General features: G+C 37.4%; 1 protein-coding gene across 1 annotated transcript in view; it reads left to right on the forward strand.

Moving 5' to 3' along the window:
* Positions 1-3,027: 3,027 nt before the first annotated feature.
* insra (insulin receptor a) overlaps positions 3,028-23,826 on the forward strand; it is a 52,504-nt gene continuing 31,705 nt past the window's right edge. The window contains exons 1-2 of the mRNA XM_079244048.1: positions 3,028-4,228; positions 14,811-15,359. Coding sequence (XP_079100174.1) covers positions 4,141-4,228; positions 14,811-15,359 — 637 coding nt within the window. The 5' untranslated portion in view covers positions 3,028-4,140. The remainder of the gene's footprint in view (positions 4,229-14,810; positions 15,360-23,826) is intronic.

The following is a 23,826-nucleotide window of genomic DNA, read 5'->3' on the forward strand; positions in this document are numbered from 1 at the left end:
ATTCATTCAGGATTTTTTGTCTCTTCTAACGTCTATTACAGGAGTCACATTTGAACACAAATCCATTCAAAGGCGGTGCCTTGCAGATTTCCCTGGTCAACTCAAGCTGTCACATTGACCCACCTGCTACCTGGAACAGGCTAATAGACACTAGGACCCTGCAGCCTACTGCAGCCATGTTATGCATGGTATGCTGCCTCCCTCTTAGCTGACTGAGTTGACCCCAGGGGTCGGGATTAGGGGGTTATGAGACTTTCCACAGCTCAAAAACAATCGTTTTAGTCCCCAGCAACAGGCTGTCACAGTCAAATCATGTGTTCATGAGTCATTTGTTTTTTTGTTCATCTCCTCCAAAGCACATCAACAGGTTTGAGTCATAATAAGCTCAAAGTTAATGAAGTATCGTTAAGCTCATTTGATTAAATGTCCCAAGAATTTACATGCAAACAAAATACACCAGAATATCCATTCTTCCTCCGGGAATGGTTTTCCTCTGCAGGGTATCAATTAGGAGCCTGAAAAACATAAACATATCTCTCCATTTGTTGTGAGAGAGAAAATAAAATAGTGTCTAACAGAGGACAGCTCATGAATGGGAAGTGGGACGAGGCTTGATCGCATCACTCACTATAGGATTTAATCTAATTAAAGCATGTCACTCCTAGTACACTCAATACTGGATTGTACTAAAGATATAATATTCACAGCAGTAAAATTCAATTTATCTTCATTTGTTATAGAAATAATGTTCCTGCGTTGCATGCTAATCCAGTCAGCTCAGTGGTTAATTACTCTGATGAGGCTGGCAAGGTTTCTCTTAAGTGTGACCTCCTGACCCTGCTGCCTCAACTTTCCTTCCACCATTTCAGGCATGTTGTTGCCCAAATGCGATGGGTTCTCATTACTAAATGGAAAATAAACTACAAGATTCCCACTGAAGCACTGCACGCATCAGCGGCAAATAGTGCTGCTGGACATTCAGTCTGCGTGCTTTCCTTACAAATCTAAGAACTTTTCGACCACTAAACGACAAAATGTGATCATCTTTCATCAAACGCCCTTCTGCTTTGGTAGAGAATGTAAACAGAACTAACGGTGGTGATGGAGATGGCTCTGTGGCACAAATACGGCGCATACAGTCATGTCAGGAAGAACACGCTCTTGGATATTTTCAGCCTCTGGGAACTCACTTGAGAGCACGGTGTGAAATACGTAATGCTGGTGTTTTTCCATCACTCTATCCGAGTGTGAGAACATCAGAGGATCAAAAGGAGAATCAAGTTCTCTTTTAAACAATGGCTGGTTTGCGCACATATTTTCCTTCCTTTTCTTTTTCCCAAAGTTTCCAAAAATAACTACTTCTAGGGACAACCCGAACTGTTCTTCGCTTACTGGTATCTGATCCGGAAATTAACTTGAAGAAAGACAACAGGTTGATTAAAATATTAAGGTTTAAGGTTTGTCCCTGTTTGTTACACTCCCTTTGCTGAGGTTATGTGTAAAAAATAAAAAATCAATTCCCTATTCTGCAAAAATTAATTTCCAAAGTTGCGACAACATCAGTTTTTTTGGATGCACCTTAAATAATAATTTATTAACAGTCCTGTCTGCTGTACTGTTAGAACAAAAAAAAAGATCTCTTGGATCAACTTCAAGACTCACAAAAGGCTAATGGTTTTCCACTTATTGCATTATGTTTGGAGATATTTCACCCGGCATCTTTGATATTTGCTTGTGTAGTAAAATTACATAAATCTAAAATCCTAAATTGCACTCTCACTTCCAGGTTTTTCTGGATTTCATGTTTTGTTTTTTTTTTTACAAATGTAGTCACTATTTCTGATTGAAAAAAGCAATTTAACCTGCCACCGCTGTAAATGAGACATTAATGAACAAGTCAGGTTTTGTTGCACACTTCAACATCTGTCCTGATGTTTAGAGATTTAATGGTGAGGGTAAGTTAAATAGTGTTGCAAGACAGTGTACAGGCCTATATAAAAAGTAATATGGTTTGTATGGTGCTGTCACCATCAAAAATGTTTCTCTGTCATCCCGTGTAAAGCAAAAAAAGGTTTTGAGCTCTGATGTGCTGGGTGGCATGTATCCTTCTATGTGCATTTTTTACCTGTGAGCTTCATGTTTCATTCAAGAGCTACACTTTCCTCTGACAGTCTACAGATATATAGTTAGCTGGTGATAAACTTGCTGTAAATGTGTATAGTGGTGAATGTGAATGTATAGTGGTCTGTCCCCTACTACCAGAAAATTATTCAGCAACTATGCTATATATATATATATATATATATATATATATATATATATATATATATATATATATGTATGTATATATAAGATTTTCTGGTAGTATTTACTATAAATTTATTTCTGGCATTCTAGACTAGTGGAAATTTGTCATTCAGTGGGAAAAAAAATCCACAGTAGCATTATTTGGCTAAGTTTATTTTAAAATGTGGTCATTTTCTAATAATAAAATACATGGTGATTATTATTTTTGTTTTATTATTAATAACATAATCACATATGTAATCCAAACCATAAACATTTGAATCGTGTGAAAGTCAAGAACAGAAGTCATGCACTTTTATTGTTTGACGATTTTTTTTAAAAACTTCCATTATTCATAAACAAATATAAATCAAATTAATAACTTGAGATGAACTGTGAGATATAGACTAATATATCTAAGATTTAAAATTCATAACATCGATTATTAAATTTTTTTATTCATTTTACATCATTCTAAAAAAAAAAAAAAAAAGGAAAAAAAGTATTCTTAACGATGTAATTATAGTCTTTTAGACCTGATCATAATTTTTTGTAATCAGATTACAGATAATTTCGTTACTACACAAGCCTGAACATTAATATATCAAGTTCTTTACTCTGGAAAACGCTTGAAGGAGCAACTGCGTTATATTTTAACGCGTTACCACCTGACAGTGGGATCAGTTTGTTGTGTAATCCAATAAGCTCCAGTCCGCATTTCCCCTCAAGCCCATCTGGCTCGCTGGCAGGGTTTGTTTACTGGCGGAGAGGCTGGGAAGAAGGGGATCCTACAGGAGCTGGGGGACTCTGAAATCTACCTCTGTCTGTGGAATAAAAGAGACAAAGAAAGGAAGAAAAAAGTCGGAACTCAGTCTTTTTTTTCCCTTATCCCGATGCGGTTATTTTCGCTGCAAACAATAGTCCAGAGCGTGAACATAAGTTGGAGCATATAATTTTTTCCTTCCTATTTTTAATTCCCAAACAAAAAAAGGAGAGTGGAGAGCTGCTGAGCCGCGACGAAGTCTGCCTGTCAGCTTTTCAGAGAGTGGAGGACCCTCTCAAATCTCTGCACTACTGCCTGAAGAGGGGTGTTAAAGCTGGCCAGCTGCCCCTGAAAACAATTACACAAGTTAAACAACTAAACCGAAGTGCTTTGTGTGCCCTGTGGGACTTCGGCGGATTTCCCCCCCTTTTTTTTTTCTTTACGAAAGACACGCCAACGTTACGCCACGCATGCCACAAACATCGAGTCAGCAGCTCCAACTTCCCTCTCAATTCAATTAAATGTGGCTTTTACCGTGGTTTTCATGTATGCATCTTTTTGCTTTTTGACTGGAAAGTGCACTGCGGACAGTGACTATTTAGGACGCTTCTTGAAAGTTGAAATATTTTGAAAAGGCTACTAAAAAGCAGCGCAAACTTAACTTGTGGCCTGAACCACAGTGGCGGAGCCAGGCCAACTAGCGAGTTAGCTTAACTGCTAGCACTGGCGCTAGCTTCTGCTCAACCAAGAAGTCTGTTTTTGCTTTTTTTTCGGACATAGGTCAACTGAACAAGGCCTGTTTTTATTAGGCAAAACGATTAATGTAAAAACAAGAGCACTCGTGCAGTGCTGGTGTTTGTTAGAGGAGGTTTTCTGTGAAGTGGCTAACTTTAACAGCAGCGCTAGCTTGTGTTTGACTGAACACGTTGGACACGTTCCTCCGCCCATCTTCCGGGATGTCTTTTATTTATTTTTGTTTACCTGTTGGCCTTCGCCGCAAAACAAAACCAGTTTCCTGAACGCATATCTTGTGCATTTGAATTGTCCTCCTCGCCAAGGATTATTGTGTATTTTAGCCGAAGTAGTGGTGGATGGTGTCAATTATGTGGCTCCGGACTTTGTGTTTTGTTTTGACCGCTATCTGCGTTGTGATGAGCTGTCACCGAGCGTATGGAGAGAGTAAGTAACACCAATTATCACATTTAACTTGGTTAATATTAACAGTTTTAATTGTGTTTAATTGTCCCAATTTCTGATCAGTCTAATTGCTTGTGACTGTTCCGAAGATGACAGAGTAATGCAATATGGAAAACTTTTTAAAATGATTAATCAAATATCAACAGATTCTTACAATGTCTGCAAATTTTTCTTTGTTTGCAGTTTGCAAATAAGGAGTCCAATGTGTGTGTGTGTGTGTGTGTGTGTATATCTATCTATCTATCTATATATATATATATATATATATATATATATATATATATATATATATATATATATATATAGTGTGTGTGTATGTATAAAATACATTACATTAACTTTTTATTTCTACAAATATTCAAAGTGGGCTTTCAACAATTTTTACATTTTCACGTTTTTACAAGCAGTTCAATTTTTGGATACTATTTCTATTTCATTCAAATAACTGTAGCAAGCACGGTTACAATTAATTATGTTTACATACATGAGAGAGGAATAATGAACTTTTTGATTAATATATTTAACTTGATTGAGATATATATATATATATATATATATATATATATATATATATATATATATATATATATATCATAATAAAACTCTCACAAATGCACTTTTTCACTAGGAAATTGTTGTGAACTGCATTTTACCCCTAATATTGTCTGCTTAAATGAGCAAAGAAGCTAATACATGTGATTTTTTTTTTTTTAAATTACAAGAGGAATCTTAACATTGAATGAAGCTATGATAAAATTTTCCTCTTCTTATATGTTTTATGCATTAAATCAGATATCTTGAAGAAGGGTTTTTATTGTTGTTTTAAGCATTCTCATAATCTGAAAATATAGTTTATAGAAAACAAAAGTAACCTAGTTTTGAAGATTAAAATGTAAAAGCAACGATTGTTATGTCAGTTTTACAGTGATAGATGGGAATAAAACTGAAAGTCTTCATCCTATAAGTGCTTTTTAAATGCAAAGTTTTGAGACAAAAGGGATAAAAGAGACTGAAAACCACCAACTTAAAATAAAATTATATAAATTATATAATTTACTAATATTGCAAGATTTAAAAGAATGTTTTATTACATATACTTTCAAATATACAAATGAACCTTTTTCAAATTAAGTGTGACAATTTATTTTTTTAAAGGGTCATTTGACAAAGTGTAGTTAACACCTAAAATGTGTATTTAGGATGTTTTCTTCCACTTATCAGAAAGAAGACATTCTTTGTCTTTGACTAAAAGCTGGAAATACTAGCCATACTGCTGATTATTGCAGATACGCAGCTCTAATATTGGCATGTACAGATTTTTTGTTTTTTTAGTGATGGTAGGTTGATAAAGGCATGCTCGCAGCAGCAGTAGTGTTGTAGGCAGTGACTGCATTGAAAGGACAAAGGTTAACACTTATCGGCTGTGTGAGTCTGTAGAAACTGTAAACAAAATGTTTTGTCCTAATTAAGTAAGTAGTCTGAGAATTTATTAGAATTAGTTGCTTGTTTTTGCAGGAAAAAACCTTTGCCAAGCTGTTGTGGTCTGTGCTGGAATGTAAATAAGCTCTCTTACACATCCTGACAAACCTTTTATATTCGCCAGTCCAGGTGATAGGAATGAATGAATGCATTTACAATCGCCTGACGACGTTTCACATTTCTCAAAGACTGTAAACATCCGCCGTTTTACACTGTTTGACTCTGTATACAAAGCAAATATTAGTTATTTTTTTGAGGAAATGTTTGGCAAAACTGTGGGACGTGCTGTTGAATCTTCATAACAGTCACGGTACGATCAACAGATAGCAGCACTGTTAATTTAACATTATACATCATTCATTGTTGCATGCACCGGGATATGTGATTTTTATCTAAGTGATGATTCATCGGAGGTTGTTGTTGACCTGTAGGTGAGATGAAGGGTTTACAGATTGCCTTTAAACATTTCCCATTGTGCTGCTTCCACTGCCAAGCCTGTATGACTTGTTGAAATGATACTTGGCTTTGCTTGGTTGGAAGAAAACTGACTTGTGTTCAGTCAGTTTGTCACTTGTTGTTGTTTTTCTTTATAAACTCAGAGTTGGTCTCAGAGTCCACACTCTGAGACCAACTCAGAGTATGGACTCAAAGTCAATTTGATGTTGTAATTAGACTTAAGCGTTCAGTTTTTGTTCATCGATAGATTTTTATGAGTGTTAAGTGATAATAAGCTCACAAGAATTTAAAAAGGATTAAATTATTCTTACGGTTTTAGTTTTGGAGAACATTTTACAAACTCTGAGCAGAACTTTTATACACACACACACACACAAATATTTTAATTGTTCTCGGTAATTTAACTGGAACTATTCCTATGTGCAATAAAAGGCATACTATATGGACGCTGCGGCTGCATACAGAACATAAGCTAACTTTGTATTGAATCTCATTTGTGATTATAAGATGATAATTTCACCTTAGAGGCACTCCCTCACCTTTCCTTAGATTTAGTATGGGCTAAACGGAGCGATGTCATCAAACCAGTTTGAGCAAGAATCTAAAGACCTAAAAGAAGAGCAAGTTGTGTAATTGCATTGCTGCCCCCCTCTTGCTCCTCTCAGACTTGAATGAACCACAGACAGGAAAAGTGGAACCTGGGCCTCACACTGGCAGATTTCATAAGCTGGACTGACCAACGTTGAAGTCAGAAAAACTTCTGAGCTACTTGTTGGTTGCTGTCCAGCTCAGCTTGATGGAAAATTTCACTTAATAATGGAAGCTTATATTATGAGTGCTGTATGGATTGGGTTAATTTACTCAACACCAACTGGATTTTTAACATTTCAGAGCCATTTTATCCATCTAACTGCAAATTTTGTACCTCTTTTTTTTACCTCATAATTCATACTATCAGTTGCAAGTTGCAATTTTGATGTGTGATTCATGGTGAATTGCAATTCTCACATCTATATATGTCATGTTTGCCTCATCTTTCTACCAATAAGATGTGCCAGAAACCACATTTTCATTCATGGTCATAGTTCTAAAACACATTTCATTAAATTGGATTTCTTTGGGGGAAAAAAAGTCTCAGGTGGTCGGGCTGTCGTGTTGTTTTGCTATGGTAGCACATCGCTTTGGCAAGAGTGTCAAACAGCAGGAGCTCTCCATGAAGCCTCCGGCACCCTGTTGTTGTGCACTGCACTGGTCAGGATAAGTCTTGTAATAGGGCAGCGATCCAGAGACCTGGCAGCCTTGATTTATGCCTCCCAACAAGGAGAGCTATTGTAAAGTGATGAAACTGTCATCCCTTCCCATCTCTACACACAAACAGCCACTGTGGTCTCAAGTACTGAATTCATAAGTGTGTTTGACATGTGTATAATAGAATGATTTTTACACTTGTCAAACTCAACAATGACTGTCCAATATAGTTTGACAGGTTCATTTTTGAAAATTATATATGGTTTGGAAATTGAGTGATGCAGCACACCTGTAATTTTTCACTTTGTCCAACCATGTAGCTGACAAGTCAACCTTGTTTTGTCAGGTCTTTACCCTTGACACACAGCCTCTGTTGGAAGGAAATATGCTTATTATTGTCCTTCCACACTTAGGAGGTAATAATTACCTCACTGTTAGTGTTGTCCTCAGCACCCTCATCAAATCAAAGTTCTTTAGTGGTCATTATGAGTCTGGATGGTTGCCTTGACATTCGCTGTTTCAGCGTGACACTTGGCATTTTAGTGTCAAAGTAATGAACTTGCTCTCTGTGCTCTCAGATTACCGGTGTTGTTCATCAAATACTCATAAAGATTGATCGAGTTATGGTTGTTTTGTTTACATAAAAAGGATTTTCTTTCTAACTTCAAGAGAGAATAATGTGCAAGTGAGCGACTGAATCACCAAATGATCTTTGGTCCAGAGCCACATTACACACATGACACATGTGTGTAATTACACACATGACACATGTGTGTAATGTGTGTAATCAAGTTGTGTTCTTTGTGGTCTCTCTTTTACATGGTGCCAACCTATTTAAAGACTAGGAGCTGCTTTTTTTCCATTTTAACCTTGGTTTAAACTTATCCAGTGTTTTTGTACCAAATTATCACTAATCACCAATATCAACTAGCTGACAGATTTAAAAAAAAAAAAAAAAAAAGCTTCAGTGACCGAGGATGGCTTTTACTCTTGTGCGAAACAGGTTTTATGTTAGTCATAGCACTGCCACTTTCTTCTCATTGTATTGTCTAAGCTCATTTTTGTACAGGTTAGAAAATGTGCTTATCTCCTTAAACATCTGGCTTTTTGTGCAATGGGAATGTGTTAAGTCCGTCAAATGCCTCTACAGTAATTAATGGTATTATTTGGCTCTGATCTCATTGTTTGGAAGGCAACACTGCAATCTTAAATGCTGAGACACACATTTACTGATCATAGCGTCTCACTTCGAAACTATGGTTGTCCCTTGTGGGTGAAAAGATGTGATTTGAGAATTGTCTGACTGTAACACACCTGTCGAGTGACATATTACATGTTTGGAGCTCAAAAGGGTTCATTATGTCTTCTTTCTTAATATATAAACAGTTAATACCGGTATCAAATGTATGATTTATCTATCATATCACCTTTCCAGTCAGTCATATGTGGACAGTGATCACCATGTGGAAATATTTAAACTCGCTGTGCTGTATCTACAATTTGGTGCTGATTGCTTGGACTTTTAAATCTCGGGGTGCTGTATTCAGCATCATTGTGCTCCACAAAAATGTTGTAGTCTGATGCTGCAATGCCGGCTAGAAGTGTGAAAGCACACAAAAAGGCGGGTTTGCTCTACTTCTGTTCCTACTTCCCAGATATTCTGATGGTGGACATTTCTGGAAGCCTCTCATATCAAGTCTCTGAAGTAATCAGAGATGATTACTTTCTTCAGACCTGGGCTGCTTTCCTGCCTTGTGAAAATTGGGGTTATAATCTTGAAGTGTGAGCTTTGCTTCAGCGTTATTCCTTCTGAGAGCCTTTCAAAGTAAAAATACTTATTGAGCTGAAACGCTAAGAATTTAAGCTTGTTTACATATTGTATAACACTCTAAACATAACAATCTTTTGCCTTTCTTGAGTGAATTTCTTAAGCTGATGAGGATATCAAGTTATTTTGAGGTGTCACTGTTTATGTTGCAAATTAAAAATGGCACATGATTAGGTATTAAGTAAACTGTGTTTTTAGTGGCATTTCAAGATCTATGTTAAGTCTAGGTAGGAAAACAATTGAAAAGCGAAACCTTGAAAAGGGAAGTGTTGCAATCGCAGACTGTTTGTGTTCTTGCATACTGAGACCTCAGTTCTCTACAAGAACAGCAACAATATGTACCCCCACCCCCTATACAACACTTCCCTCTCAAGATGAGACCAGTCATTTGTACCTGTTGATGCTTTAATCTGTAGGGAGAGTGTTGCAGGTTTGTACTACTAAACTTAAATGTCAACCTCAGCATCCTTTGGTACAGATAACTAAACTGTTCTGTGCTGATGCTTTAACTTGAATATATGTTGGTCTAATGCCACTTAATGCCACATATGCAAACTGTTGTATATACAGCTGTAAATACATATATTTGGAGCATAAGTCAATGAGGTGTCACAAGTGGCACTGTACTTAAATATAATATGTTGTTTGCGGAATTTCTGCTTTATTGTGCAGAATTTTGCCATGGAGTTTGTTTAAATAGGGTCAAATGTCAGATCTTGTTGGTAGATTTTTTTCTCTCTCTCTCTCTCTCTAAAATGTGATCAAGCTGTATGGATTTCCTTTATGACTTATTGACTTTGATTGTAGTCTGATGAATGGGAACCAGACCACCTTTGAACCTCCACTGCAGAACTTAACAGTGTTGTAGAGCTTGTAGAACAATAAGTTAATGATAATTTAAAGGGCAAATCGACATGAAAAAGTGAGGTTTTCTGTGTAAAAATGCAAATCAGTTTTGTCACTTTCCCTTGTTGTCTATATATACACTGGGAAATAAAGGTAACAGTTCAACAATACAATGTAACTCCAAGTCAACCACACTTCTGTGAAATCAAACTATCCACTCAGGAAGCCACACTGATTGACAATTTCACATGCTGCTGTGCAAATGGAATAGACAACAGGTGGAGATTATAGGCAATTGGCAAAACACACCCAATAAAGGAGTGGTTCTGCAGGTGGTGACCACAGACCACTTCTCAGTTCTGATGCTTTCTGGCTGATTGCTTGGTCACTTTTAAAGGTTGGCAGTGTTTTCACTCTAGTGGTAGCATGAGACGGAGTCTACAACCCACACAAGTGGCTCAGGTAGTGCAGCTCATCCAGTATGGCACATCAAAGCGAGCTGTGGCAAGAAGGTTTGCTGTGTCTGTCAGCGTAGTGTCCAGAGCATGGAGGTGCTACCAGGAGACAGGCCAGTACATCAGGAGATGTGGAGGCCGTGGGAGGGCAATAACCCAGCAGCGGGACCGCTACCTCCTTCTTTGTGCAAGGAGGAACAGGAGGAGCACTGCCAGAGCCCTGCAAAATTAGCTCCAGCAGGACACATGTGTCTTCTCAAACAGTCAGAAACAGACTCCATGAGGGTGGTATGAGGGCCCGATGTCCACAGGTGGGGGTTGTGCTTACAGCCCAACACCGTGCAGGACGTTTGGCATTTGCCAGAGAACAACAAGATTGGCAAATTTGCCACTGGCGCCCTCTGCTCTTCACAGATGAAAGCAGGTTCACACAGCACGTGGCAGATGTGACACAGTCTGGACACCCCGTGGAGAACGTTCTGCTGCCTGCAACATCCTCCAGATTGACCGGCTTGGCACTGGGTCAGTAATGGTGTGGGGTTGCATTTCTTTGGAGGGCAGTACAGCCCTCCATGTCCTCGCCAGAGGTAGCCTGACTCCCATTAGGTACTGAGATGAGATCCTCAGACCCCTTGTGAGACCATATGCTGGTGCAGTTGGCCCTGGGTTCCTCCTAATGCAAGACAGTGCTAGACTTCATGTGGCTGGAGTGTGTCAGCAGTTCCTGCAACACGAAGGCATTGATGTTATGGACTGGTCCGCCCGTTCCCCAGAGCTGAATCCAGTTGAGCACATCTGGGACATCATGTCTTGCTCCATCCACCAACGCCAAGTTGCACCACAGACTGTCCATGAGTTGGCGGATGCTTTAGTCCAGGTCTGGGAGGAGATCCCTCAGGAGAACATCCACCACCTCATCAGGAGCATGCCCAGGCTATGTAGGGAGGTCATACAGGCAGTACTAAGCCTCATTTTGACTTGTTTAAAGGACATTACATCAATGTTGGATCAGCCTGTAGTGTGTTTTTCCACTTTGATTTTAAGTAAAACCCCAAATCCAGACCTCCATGGGTTGATACATTTAATTTTCATTGATAATTTTTGTGTGATTTTTGTCAGCACATTCAACTATGGAAAAAAATAAGTATTTAATAAAAATATTTCATTCTTTCAGATCTCCATCGTGCTACTTTAGTGTTCCCTTTATTTTTTGAGCAGTGTATGTATGTATGTATATATATATATATATATATATATATATACTTAAAGTAATCATTTTATGATATATGTGGTCAGTGGAGTATAAATTCACTCAACTTAAATCGCATAATTTTGAGAACATCAACAGTTTTAGTCTTGTCTTTACAAAGTAAGGCTTGTATGGAGAACTTGCCTTTTCCCTATATTAACCTTTCAAATGTCCACCAGTTTTGTATTTTTTTTTTTTTAATAATTTCATCATAAAATAGGGAGTATTTAAATTTCAGGACAGAACCTGGTTTGTTTTGTTTCAGTTGTGTTACGTTGTTATGGACTGAGCTTGACTTAAAAAAAAACAAAAAAAACAAAAAAACCGTGGTTTCAGCTCTTCTGCCAAAATTTTCTTCACAAGTAGAGAAAACAGCTCTGATAATTCTTCCTCTACTGCTGCTCTGAAATTCCTCACTTACACACCAGGACTGCTATGTTCCAGTTTCAAATGTGAGCCACCGTTGGTACGACTGGAGTGTATTAGATTCTCTATTGGGAATGTGGTGCTAAAAATACTGGCCTGGCTGAAAGTGTACACTGATAGGAGCGGGGACTTGCCGCCCTGTCATGATTTGCCTTTTCCACAGGGTCGCTTAATGTTCTGCTGTTTGACTTTACTATGACAATAGAAACACTGTCGCTGCATATTGTGCACTTCAGTCTTGTTTGTTCTTTTAAGGGTTTTGTTTGACTGTGTGTGGGGCCTTGTACAAGATGGAGGGAGGCTCTTTGTTGTAAATGTTGATGGATTTGAACAAGGCGGTATTTGCAGCAGTTACCGTGACTTGAATTAAAAGGATGATAGGTTGCCACACATGTTGAAAAGAGCCATTGATTTATGTGTGGATTAAAAAGAAAAATCTACTTGTGAAATCAGCTCTGTTTTCATAGCTGAAGCCTCAAAATTGTCATCTGGACTGAAGGTAGTTCCTACAGAATAGAGATATCTAGGTAGGGGTTTGGAGAGAAGTACTTTTAGTCTACTTACTAACTGAAGACACTTTTCATTTGTATGTTTGTAACTTTGCTTTGTACTTTTATCCAGCTGAAGGAGTAAAATGAGCTACTGCCATAAAGAGGTGCAGACCTAGCTATTACTCCTTTTGTCCACATGACTGACCAGTTCGCCTCATGTGTCCAGCTCAGTGGTGGGTCAGACAGTAAACAAAAACAGTCCTCACACCAGACCACACACTTCCAGCTGTGCCCATGACTTGTGAACTGGAAAATTGGCTGGAATGTCCCTCATTTCACTTGTGAAGGGGAAAATGTCTTTATTACCTTCATTATTTATGTTATGTTATGAAGTGTATGATCGAGAGTTTGACTGCTGTACGTACACAACCGCGATGGTGGATGAAGCCTCTCTCTTCACTACTAAATTTCAAGCCGATGTTGAAAAATCTGAAGTTTGAAAGCAATAGCTGTCAGTATAAAACTATTTCACAAGGTTGAAGACTTACAGAAACAAAATAAATTTGTTAATCATAAATCATTAAACAGAAAAATGGATGAATGCTGACGAACATGCGGATTCAACATCAAGTTCATCTAGAAGTTCTGTTGTTTTATTCCTGCCTTGGATTAAACAGGCTACTCTAAATTAGCTCTAGTTTTTAAATATGTCTGTATCTGTATGGTGTGAGAGACAAAAATACAACCATTAATGGCTTTTAATCAAAGCTAGCCATACAAATTTCTGACTGTCAAAATGTCTGATAATCATCCTGCAACATAGCTACTTGTATAGTGTTCAACACCATGCAGGCAGTATTGGGTAAACAAACCCAAAATACATAAATAAAAGTCATATAAGCTTAGTGTAACTTGTTTAATTTAAACAACGGGGGAAATCTGGTTGGGCACCTCTTTTTCAGGGGTGAGGCCAGTGTTATTCTAAATTAGCCACTGGCTCTGAAACAGGACTGGAATCACAATAGTAGAAACGTACCCACACAAATGAAAAGGAAGCATTACGGAATGGCTGTTTAATTTTTTCACCAGTGCTTTTTACATAATAGTCAACAGCTTTCTGTGAAAACACAGCTTGATTCCTCATCACCATCTGTTCAGCTGTAATACTCTACATGTCTGTTACATGTGGTGCAGACAGTGTTCTAAACAATGGAGCATTTTTTTCTACATTATGTTGTCATGTCAGCACATACACCAATGCACATTCATACATGATAAACCTATAAATGCAAATTTTCACTTTAAATATTTTGACTTTTGAACTCTTGACTAATTCAGTCAGTTTAAAATTACTTCTAGGACTCTTAAATCTCTATTTTTGTGGAGGGCATTGTCTGATTAATTTAGTTGCTGCCTTACATTCATCTCTTGTATTGAGTCAATGTGGTACAGTACAATTTGAATTGGTCGAGACAGCAAAAAGATGCGACCAAACTGCGTAATATGCATAGTTTAGGTATTTCTGCTTTGTGTGTATGTGTCTGGGTGACATCTGGCATGGCCAGAAATCTACTACTGATGCAATACATGAATATTCGTTTTTCCTTTGCCCTCACAAATTTTGACTACATTAGCTGCTGTTTTTTATAGTCTTAAGTTTCAGAAGCAGCTCCATAAATCAATGGTGTAACCAAGGCTGAGCTCAGCCTGTGGTTGATGACAGCACTCCATATTTGACAGTGGCTCAAAGCCAGATATGTGGTCGCTAAACAAAGTGTCATTGAAGATGGTCTGCTTCTCCTCAAAGCCTGAGACACAACCACATATTTCTATGTAAAATTTCCACTAATTATTAGGAGGTTGATTCTTCTTAGGAGGAATTTTGACTTTTTCAACCTTTGTTTTCTTTTTTGCACACTTCTGCCATTATCAACTGTTGTAATCCACAGACAACTGGGCTGTGCATTTGAACCTTTCCTTATATTATTGGTTTAGCCACAATTTAGCTATTTAATTATTCACTACTTACAACTGAATGATACATAGAAATGACCCCCTTTCTCTCTTTCCATGCTTGTCTTTTCAGTTTGTCCAAGTAAGGACATTCGCAACAATGTGACCAACCTGCAGACACTCAAAAATTGTACTGTGATTGAAGGCCACCTGAAGATCATACTCATGTTCAGGACCAAGCCAGAGGATTTCCGAGGCCTCAGTTTCCCCAAGTTGATGGTGGTGACCGATTACCTGTTACTCTTCAGAGTTTATGGCCTGGAGAGCCTCAGCGATCTCTTCCCCAACCTGACGGTCATCAGAGGCAACAACCTGTTCTTCAACTATGCTCTAGTGGTGTTCGAGATGCTCCAGCTGCGAGAGCTCGGTCTGCACAGCTTGATGAATATCACCAGAGGGGCTGTGAGACTTGAGAAGAACCCAGATCTCTGCTATCTTTCCACTCTGGACTGGTCCAAGATCCTCGACTCTGTGGAGGACAACTATATCATGGCCAACAAGAATGAACGAGAGTGTGGCGATGTCTGCCCAGGGACTGCGGCTGGAAAGACCACCTGCCAGACGACGACCATCAACGGGCACTTCAGCGAACGCTGCTGGACCCAGAACCACTGTCAAAGAAGTAAGCTGTCATTTTTTGTTCTCTACACTAATACCAAAATATAACTGATCTTTAGGATTTCTCATGAATACAGTTGCACAAACTTTTTCTTTTTGTTTGCTTGTTTTAAAGGTTTGACCTGCTAGTTTGAATTTTAAAAGATATGAATATTTTTCTAAGAACTACAATCAATTTTATACAAACTCTGTAATTGCCAATAAGTGATACTTCACATTTTCTCTAAACAACACAGCAAGGCAACTGGGCCCTCTCCGTCTAACTGGAAATTAGAAAGGGAAATTGGAAAGATCCTTGAAATGGGCACTTGTTAAAAATCTGGCAAACAAAAATTTCAGTTTTGAACATTTTATTCTGACACATTTGATTAATTTTAACATAAAAGTAAAATGGAAAGCATGGCAAAGTTAAAGGTTTGCAGAAAAAGACAAATGTACCAGATAAAAGTGAGGAAAAAGAAATGGTTCCTTTGAATTGTTGTCAAGTCAACTTTGACTCACTACCATTAGTTTAAATGCAATTCTTGGCAGGCAAGTGGGTGTACAAATGGTAAGTTTACTGGTGAGGAAGAGAAAATCTGTTTTTGTGCACTTTGTGCACAGTGCATTTAATGAATGGAGGAAAAACAACATCGACCAGTTCAGATAACAGGCCAATCAGTTGGTTCCTGTTTGAGACTTGAAGTCTTGTTTCTGAATCCACACCAGCTTAATCTAGGACTAACAAGTTGCACTTCATGGACCAGAATTGAGACTTTCAGGGAATCTGAACATTTCCAGTCAGTCCTAAAATTAGTGTTGAACATGCAAATTCACTGAGTGGAAGACTCAGTTGCAAGCTATGAGACACATAACTGGCCAATTATACAGTAGACCAATTAAAAATAAAGACCATCAAATGTCATTTCTCTCCAATAAATCCATACTTTATTGCCACCCCTCTTTGACATTAGGTACAAAGCAGTGGAGACTCCTGTAGGGAGAGAATTAATCAAGATTATCTTTAATACGGTCTAATATAATTTATACATCATTAGTATTTTGAAAACTTTCTTTACTGTCATCACAATTGGATTTTTTTTGCTTGCAGAAGCTGTTTAGATGATTGAAGTGCCTCTATAAGCCATCATGAGGTGTATGGCAGCTCTTAAGAGAGCACATTGATACATTAGAGTATCAACTATGATTTTTTTAAGTACTTCAAAACCTTTAATGATTTATTTATTGTTCTTCAACTCTATGCACAAAACACCAATTTGGTTTCCACCTCCAGTCATTTAGATACAATATACAGGCTCTCTGCGACCGTACTCAGATCCAGCCACAAAATCTGACAGAAGTTGTCAGATTCTTTATTTTATTTTATTTTATTTTATAATGCAAAAGAAAGGCAGGTCATTATATCAAAAATATTTTCTCTATATTTTAGATGAGAAATTGTCTTTTTTATCTATTATTAGTTTGTACTCACATGCACCCCTCCTTCCCTGGTGTGTATTAGTGCTATTCTGTTTTCCATCGGTTTCTTTCTGTCAGTTCATTTCCTTTCCACTCTGCTTTTGCCACATGACTAACCAGCCTAACATTTCGAGAGTTCAGCTCCATTTGATTCAGAATAAAACAGACAAAGACCAATGTTTATACTGAACTGTGTCAGAGTGAATGCAATCGTATCAAACATTTCCCACAAGTTGATTTGAAAGAAGATAGTTGGGTCCTTTTTTTTAAGATGAAATGTCAGATATGTGTAACGTGTAAGGTTCAACCCAAGTTGTGTGTCAGTGCAGCTGGAGCTGAAATCCCCTGTTGCAACACCTTCACCAGTCTGAATGTTTACAATCAAAAGACTAGGTTTGTCTTTTTATTTATATTGTGTGGAGAGACTAAAGGGAGAAAATGTAACTATTCCATATTTTTCATTGTCTACTCCTGCTCTATTCTGGTTTTTAATGAAAAACAAGAAGCACATACGTATTACACTGCCCAAAAGTTTAAGTGCCAAGAAGAATTTTTTTGCTTGGGTGCTTGATCAACACCTTAGCTTGCACTATTACACAACATTGCTTACATTAGCCAAGTGACTTTTTTTAAAACCAGTTTTTCAGAACGTCTGCTTTTTTTTTTTTTTTTTACACTAATGTTTGAGTTGAGCAATACTAAAATGGAGCTGATCGTAGTCTGTTGGGATATTTCTCAGCCCCCTTGTCCCTAAAGGGTAGTTTATAGTTTTTGTCTAGAGACTTTTTTCTTTTTTTTACTCGAGGCTGCTTATCCATAGTTACCAGAAATGCCTTTATACCTTAAAACTAAGTTCAGATGCCATAATGTCAAACTGTTGTTACATAATCAGCCTTTTTGCTGTGACAATTTCCTTATTGTGTGCCAGCTTGTGATGATGATTTAAGACCAGACGCTGGCAGGGAAAAACCAATCTCCAACCAGGAGAAAGCATTCTGCACAGGTTGGGCCTGTGGTTCTGTGGTCTGAGACTTGCAAGTTTTTTTTCCCTCCTTTTTGCAAAAGCATGAAAAGATCCGTTAAGCACTAGCCAGAACCAATGGACAGAGTACTTTGCATTCAGTGTGCTACACTGTGCTTATTAGAGACCCCCTGTAATCCTGGAAGTAAATTATATTTGCTTTTCTTTGTTTGTGTTTACCCCTTTATTGGGCAAAGAACCACACACTTAATTGTGGTAATTGGCATACAAAATGCCTCTGCATATTTGTCCATGAAATCACAGAACCACACTCCACAATAATCATTTAAGATCAGGCTTAATCACATCTATTTTATTATTTCAGTCTTTAGCAATTAAATGAGGGAAAAAAACATTAGTACTGATGACCTACTAAAAAAAGATTTTTAAAGACTTGTAGTACCCTCCAATATTACAATAACATGTTTTTTTTATAGAGTACACACTGACATTATCAATGTCAGCACAGAATTGTGGGAGAAATGGCCATTTTGTGGTATACATGCCGTATGTTTACATCAATTTAGAAGTGGCTCTCTTTTTATTCTCTGTCTTATTCTGACAAGAATTTCATCTTATTTTTGACTGCTTTTATATTTTTACTGCTTCTATTAAAAGATTATTGAAAGAAATTTAATGAGTGATATTTTGTATCTTTATTTTTAGTAACACTCAATATATTTATCAGAAATCTACACAAAACAGATAGTTTGATTTCAGAATCAAAACATGAAAAAAATTAAACAATAAAAATTAGTGTGATGATGAAGGAGCAGCTGACAACTTGAAGACTCAGATTTTATTTCTTTTGTTTGTAAAATGACACAAACATTTAATGATTGATAGTTCATGAATTCACGATAGTTGTGGGAACTTACGAAACACAAAGTAAACACTGACATTTGAGACTAAAGGTGGCATCTGAACCTGAACTTCATTTATTGTTCAGCAGATGATAACATTCAAAAGTATCAATTAGTGTTTCCTCATCATAACTATTTTTCACCCATCCTGTGAACAGTTTTCAGCATGTTTTAGACATCTTCAACATTGTTTACTAGAGGGAAGCCTGAAAATCTTGATGGAAACAGTAACCAGGCACGTCCTAAATGGTTAGAGAAAAAACCATGGCAGTGATGCCATGTGTGCATTTTCTATATGGTTGAAAAATTAAATTTCCAAGTATTTCAATAACTGCCCAACAGCTCGTGTTCAGATAGAGTTAATTGATGAATTAAAGAACAGCCACAATTTGCAATATTGTTGAAAGAAAAGGAATCTGCATTGGTTAAGTGTCAGAGGTGACTGTGGGTTAAACTCTTCCTGTTATGTGTACACCAACAGAAAACAAAGCTGGACAACCATGTGATTTGGCTGATGTCCCATGTTTGGAATGACATCCCATTTTCCTTCCCTGCTTCAATAACAGAGAAAATGTAGGCTTCTGCCAGAGTGGCTTCTGCTAATTTCCCATTTATCTTTACATCAAATTGGAATTTCTGTTCATCAAATTGGCAAAATTAAGCTGCAGGAGAGGCTCATCACCAAAGTTGATTTGATTTAGCTAAAGGCTTGCAGACTAGCGTTTAAGATTTCAACATTAAAAACAAAACAAGTTTTAACAAAAAAAGATCAGACATATTTGGAAATATTCATTCATTCATTCATTATCCTAACTGCTTAGTCCGATTAAGGGTCGTGGGGAAACTGTTGCCTATCCCAGCAGTCTTTCGGGCGAAATATTTGGAAATAAATAGTCTAATTTTGAATTGTACGTTTTGTAAAAATAAACAATTTATTTAATTGCTTTGTTTCATCTTCAGTTTTTACTTTTTTGTGTTTTCTAAGATATATGATTATAACAAATTAACCAAAATGAACACTTATTTAAAACTACTATCGCCAGCTGCACTTAACAAAGTAGTGATCCAATTGTAAAAGGACACGCAACAGCCTCAGGGATAAAACTGTCTTTACTATGATGTGTTGGCCAATAATAATAATAATAATAATAATAATGATAATAAGCACTGGTAGCTGAAACTAGGAAGAAATAGACCAATCCCGATATCTCATATTGATCATCAATTGACCACTGATTAATTCCATTACTATTTAGCACCTTTTTAAATCACCATTTAGTTTGTCTACATGACAGCTCTAAATACTTCTAAGATATGGTGAGCCAGGGTCAGCTCAGTTATGAGTTCAGTAATTGAACTGTTAAATATTTTCTATGTTGCTCAACAAAGGCTGTTTTGTTACATCTTTGCATAAACTGTGGAGACATTGGTTGTAAATTAGAAGTATGTTTTGGTTATAAATATTGGACTCAGGATGGTTTGTAAAATCCCACTCGTACTAGTGCTTTGATTAACAGAGAGGAAATGTGTATTTTCATAATGGACTAGCATTCATAGCTTCTAATGTTTAGAGTAAATCATTTTCATGGCACAATCCATCCATCCTCCCATCTGCTGCTCATCTGGGTACACTGTTGGATCAATTCATTAGATCAAAGTCACAGGAATTAATACATACTCTTAACTCTCTTTTGTGTGCACACATGAATAAAGTAACTCAATATTTCCTGATATATTTTTCATCATAAATGAATGAACTAATCCTTAGTTTTAATATAATTAATTTTTTTCACCACAAAGCAACAGTTTAACATAAAACATTTCAATATGTGTACTTTTTATCCATATTATTAAAGCCTAGTCTGTGTTTCTCCTCTATGTGAAAATGCTTCTATGTAAAGCCCTCCACCAAGCTCACAGCAACACAGTAAATTAGCCCAGGTGGCCAGTGTTTTACACTAATTATTGGAAGAGATCTTAATTATCTACCCTCAAGGGGGGCCGTGATCTGCCTTTTCAGCCACTGATGTTTGGGTTTGCAAGGTCTGATACATTTTTAAAAAGTTCCCATATGATGATGTACATCTCTCAACAGAGACATCATCCTATGACTGGATTTACACTCTGGGCTTGTTTGCCTCCTTAGTCTGCAGGTTCAGAGCATGTGCTGTTCAGTCCAAGCTCGCTGTTAAAGTTGGGGCGTTGCTGTCGGGTCGAGTGAGGACCAGGTGTCAGACTTGTCTTGATATGGAGAGTCCAAATTTATCCTGAACTTATGTCACATGTCTCTCCACCAATCACAAGATGAACTTCCAGAGATTCATCGGGGTCAGTGTGTATGTGTGGGACAGTAACACAGACGGACTATAAATCACTCTGGGACATAACCTCTGCATGTGTGCAGACAGTCAACGGCCTTTGTTTAGTCTTGCTGCTGGGAAACGAGTGTAACACTGTGGTGTAATCGTAGATATGAACACATAAATCTTTTAGTCTGGCTGTATCGGAAGGAAAAGCGAGGTCGCCGGTCACTAAGGGGGTGAAAGGATTAGACCGCCTAAGCATACACCTCAGCTATCCTCTGCTGACCTTGCAAGCTCCTGACGCAACAGTCTGCATTGGCGCCATGATAGTTTTCCATCCCAAACAATAGCGGTAGTAGAAGTTCACGGAGTGTTCTTCCCAATTGTTTCCTGTCTTTGTTGTTCTACTTCCCGTCTGAAGTTATGAATGGACACCAAGGTCTAGAGTGCTGCCTCGGTTGCGCAGTCACTTTTATGAGACCAAAATACTGAAGGGCGGCCTGTGAAGGTCAGTAAGGCAGGAAGGAAGGCAAACTTAACTGCTAGTAAAGTTGTCTTTGGGGAAAAAAAGAGGATATTTTTTGCAAAGTTTTATTATTTGGAGATAAAAGCGAACCCTGATGTGACAAAAAAAACTTTATATGAATTTTTGTTCCTTTTTAGCATTTATATTTTGTATGATTGATGGATTCGTTGCCTTTAGCATTTTATCTAAAAATAAAAATGATGCGAAAGCCAAGCCATTTATATTTCCTTCTTGGTCATATCATTCTTGCTGCCATTCACTCTTTATGTTCTACAAAATATCGACCCACAATGCTTAAATACCCAGTTTTCTGCATGTAGCCGCGCAGTCAGTTAAATTGTGTACAAACTGAAAAAAAAAAAAAGTGAAACAAGTTTTCCATGTGTGGTAGAAATCCTGTCCTCGCAGAGCCTTAACAGCTGCTCAACTGGAAAAAAACCCCAACTTAAAACCAGCAGCTGAAACAAACTTTTCCCTTCTACACTTTATGTTCGATATATTTACTGTCACAACTCTATTATACAGACTGTTGTGATTTTTATTACAGACCTGCAACCTCCGCTGTGATTTCACATAACTAAGGCCAAACGTCTAACAGTACCTACCCAACACACACACACCAATGTGTTTCCTACAGTGTATGGGATATAGATTTGGTTTTACAGCCAACACCTTTTTTTTTTTTTATATGAGTAGGGATGTGGGCCAGGCATCATGTCTGAATTCCTTTCTTTCTTTGTTTCTGCTGTGCTGCTAGAGCCGTTTTCAACTCATTTGTTTTTATTTTAGTTATTTATTTATTTATTTGCTTCTTTTCTCACCATAGAGAGGGGGTGCTTCCTTCTATATTTATAACAGAAAATTAAAATGAAGTTAAACTTAATTCATTCAGCACATTCCATAAAAATAATTTGTGCGTTTTCATTCAAAAAGAAAAAAAAGTTGGCAAAAAGCTCCACAAAATACTCTAGAGTCTTGTTCAAATCAGAAGAAGAAACACTCAATAAAGTAGTTTTGAGATTCAATTTATAACCATCGGCGCTGCACCAGTTCAGTTGGACAAAGCTGAAATAGCTGTTTATTTGAATAACCTGTGGCTGTGCTAGAAATACATACCAGGTAAATCTGTTATTCACTTGTTATACTATGTACTCAGCTGTGTAGGTGCAGTAAGGAGACAGAAAAAGAAGAACATAATCTTCTGTTTGGGGACCTTCATAACCCAATTAGAACTACTCTGTAGTTTTAGATTATTGCCTGTTTTCGTTTACTGTGGCAACACTTTGGTTTATAATTGGGTGGGGATGGGAAAAAAAAGCCAGACAAGATCTGACATATGTCTACAAGTTGTAAAAATGAGATTCCTTACTTCTGCCTGAGTGTCCACAGTCTGCTCTACTCACGGTTAATTATGCAGAGTGCTATTCTACAAGCCTTAAGCTAGCCTCACAGCCCCCCTGTGCACACACATGAACACACACACATATAGAGTCCTTTTCTTTGAGCTGACTTAACTGCTCTGGCACTCGGGTCTTGTGGCACTGCACCCTGCAAACCCTCTTCATTCAGCTACTGGAGCCATTCCCATGGAATCCCAGACATTTCAGGCATTTGTTAAAGCTGGGCCGACAGGCGTTTCTTCACTGCTGTACACGCTCATATTCACCAGAGCCATTTGGTTTCAAACAACTCTTTGCTGTTTATCTTTGAGCTTAATCACATGCTGTTTAACTGCTCTCACAAGTTTCAAGCAGCTTTTATCCAGTTTTTTGTAAAATCTCTTTATTTTTTCTGTTAATATGATTTGTATAACTTGGGTAAATAATACTGTCTTTTTGGTATGTTTTGGCATTTCTGTGTACTTAAGCCTGGTTGGGTTGCATTACAGTGTGTCTGAAAACAAAATGCTTGACTCCATAAAATCAGACCGGTGCATCAGATCCTAGCGGTTATTTATATATATTTTTTATGTTGTTTCTACTCAAGGCTACAATGAATAACAAAAATAATTAAAAAAATTAACTATTGTTGATGAAAAATTGCATTATATTTTTTTTTTTTGGACTTTGGAGAGTTGAAATGGAGACATTAAGGGTAAATATTGATGTAAATAGATTTTTTCTTACCGTGGTCTCATTTCACATAAATATCTGCCTACTGGAAGGGTTAGGATCATAAATAAGGCAATATAATGTTCTTCTAAAAGTAAATTAAATCGACCTCTCAGGGTTTCTCTGCTATAGTGATGATTCTCTTCCTGCTTATACTTCTTGTTTATTTCCACCTCTACTCCTGGTAAA

This window comes from Telmatherina bonti, assembly GCF_933228915.1.
Source record: "Telmatherina bonti genome assembly, chromosome: 7".
NCBI lineage: Eukaryota > Metazoa > Chordata > Actinopteri > Atheriniformes > Telmatherinidae > Telmatherina > Telmatherina bonti.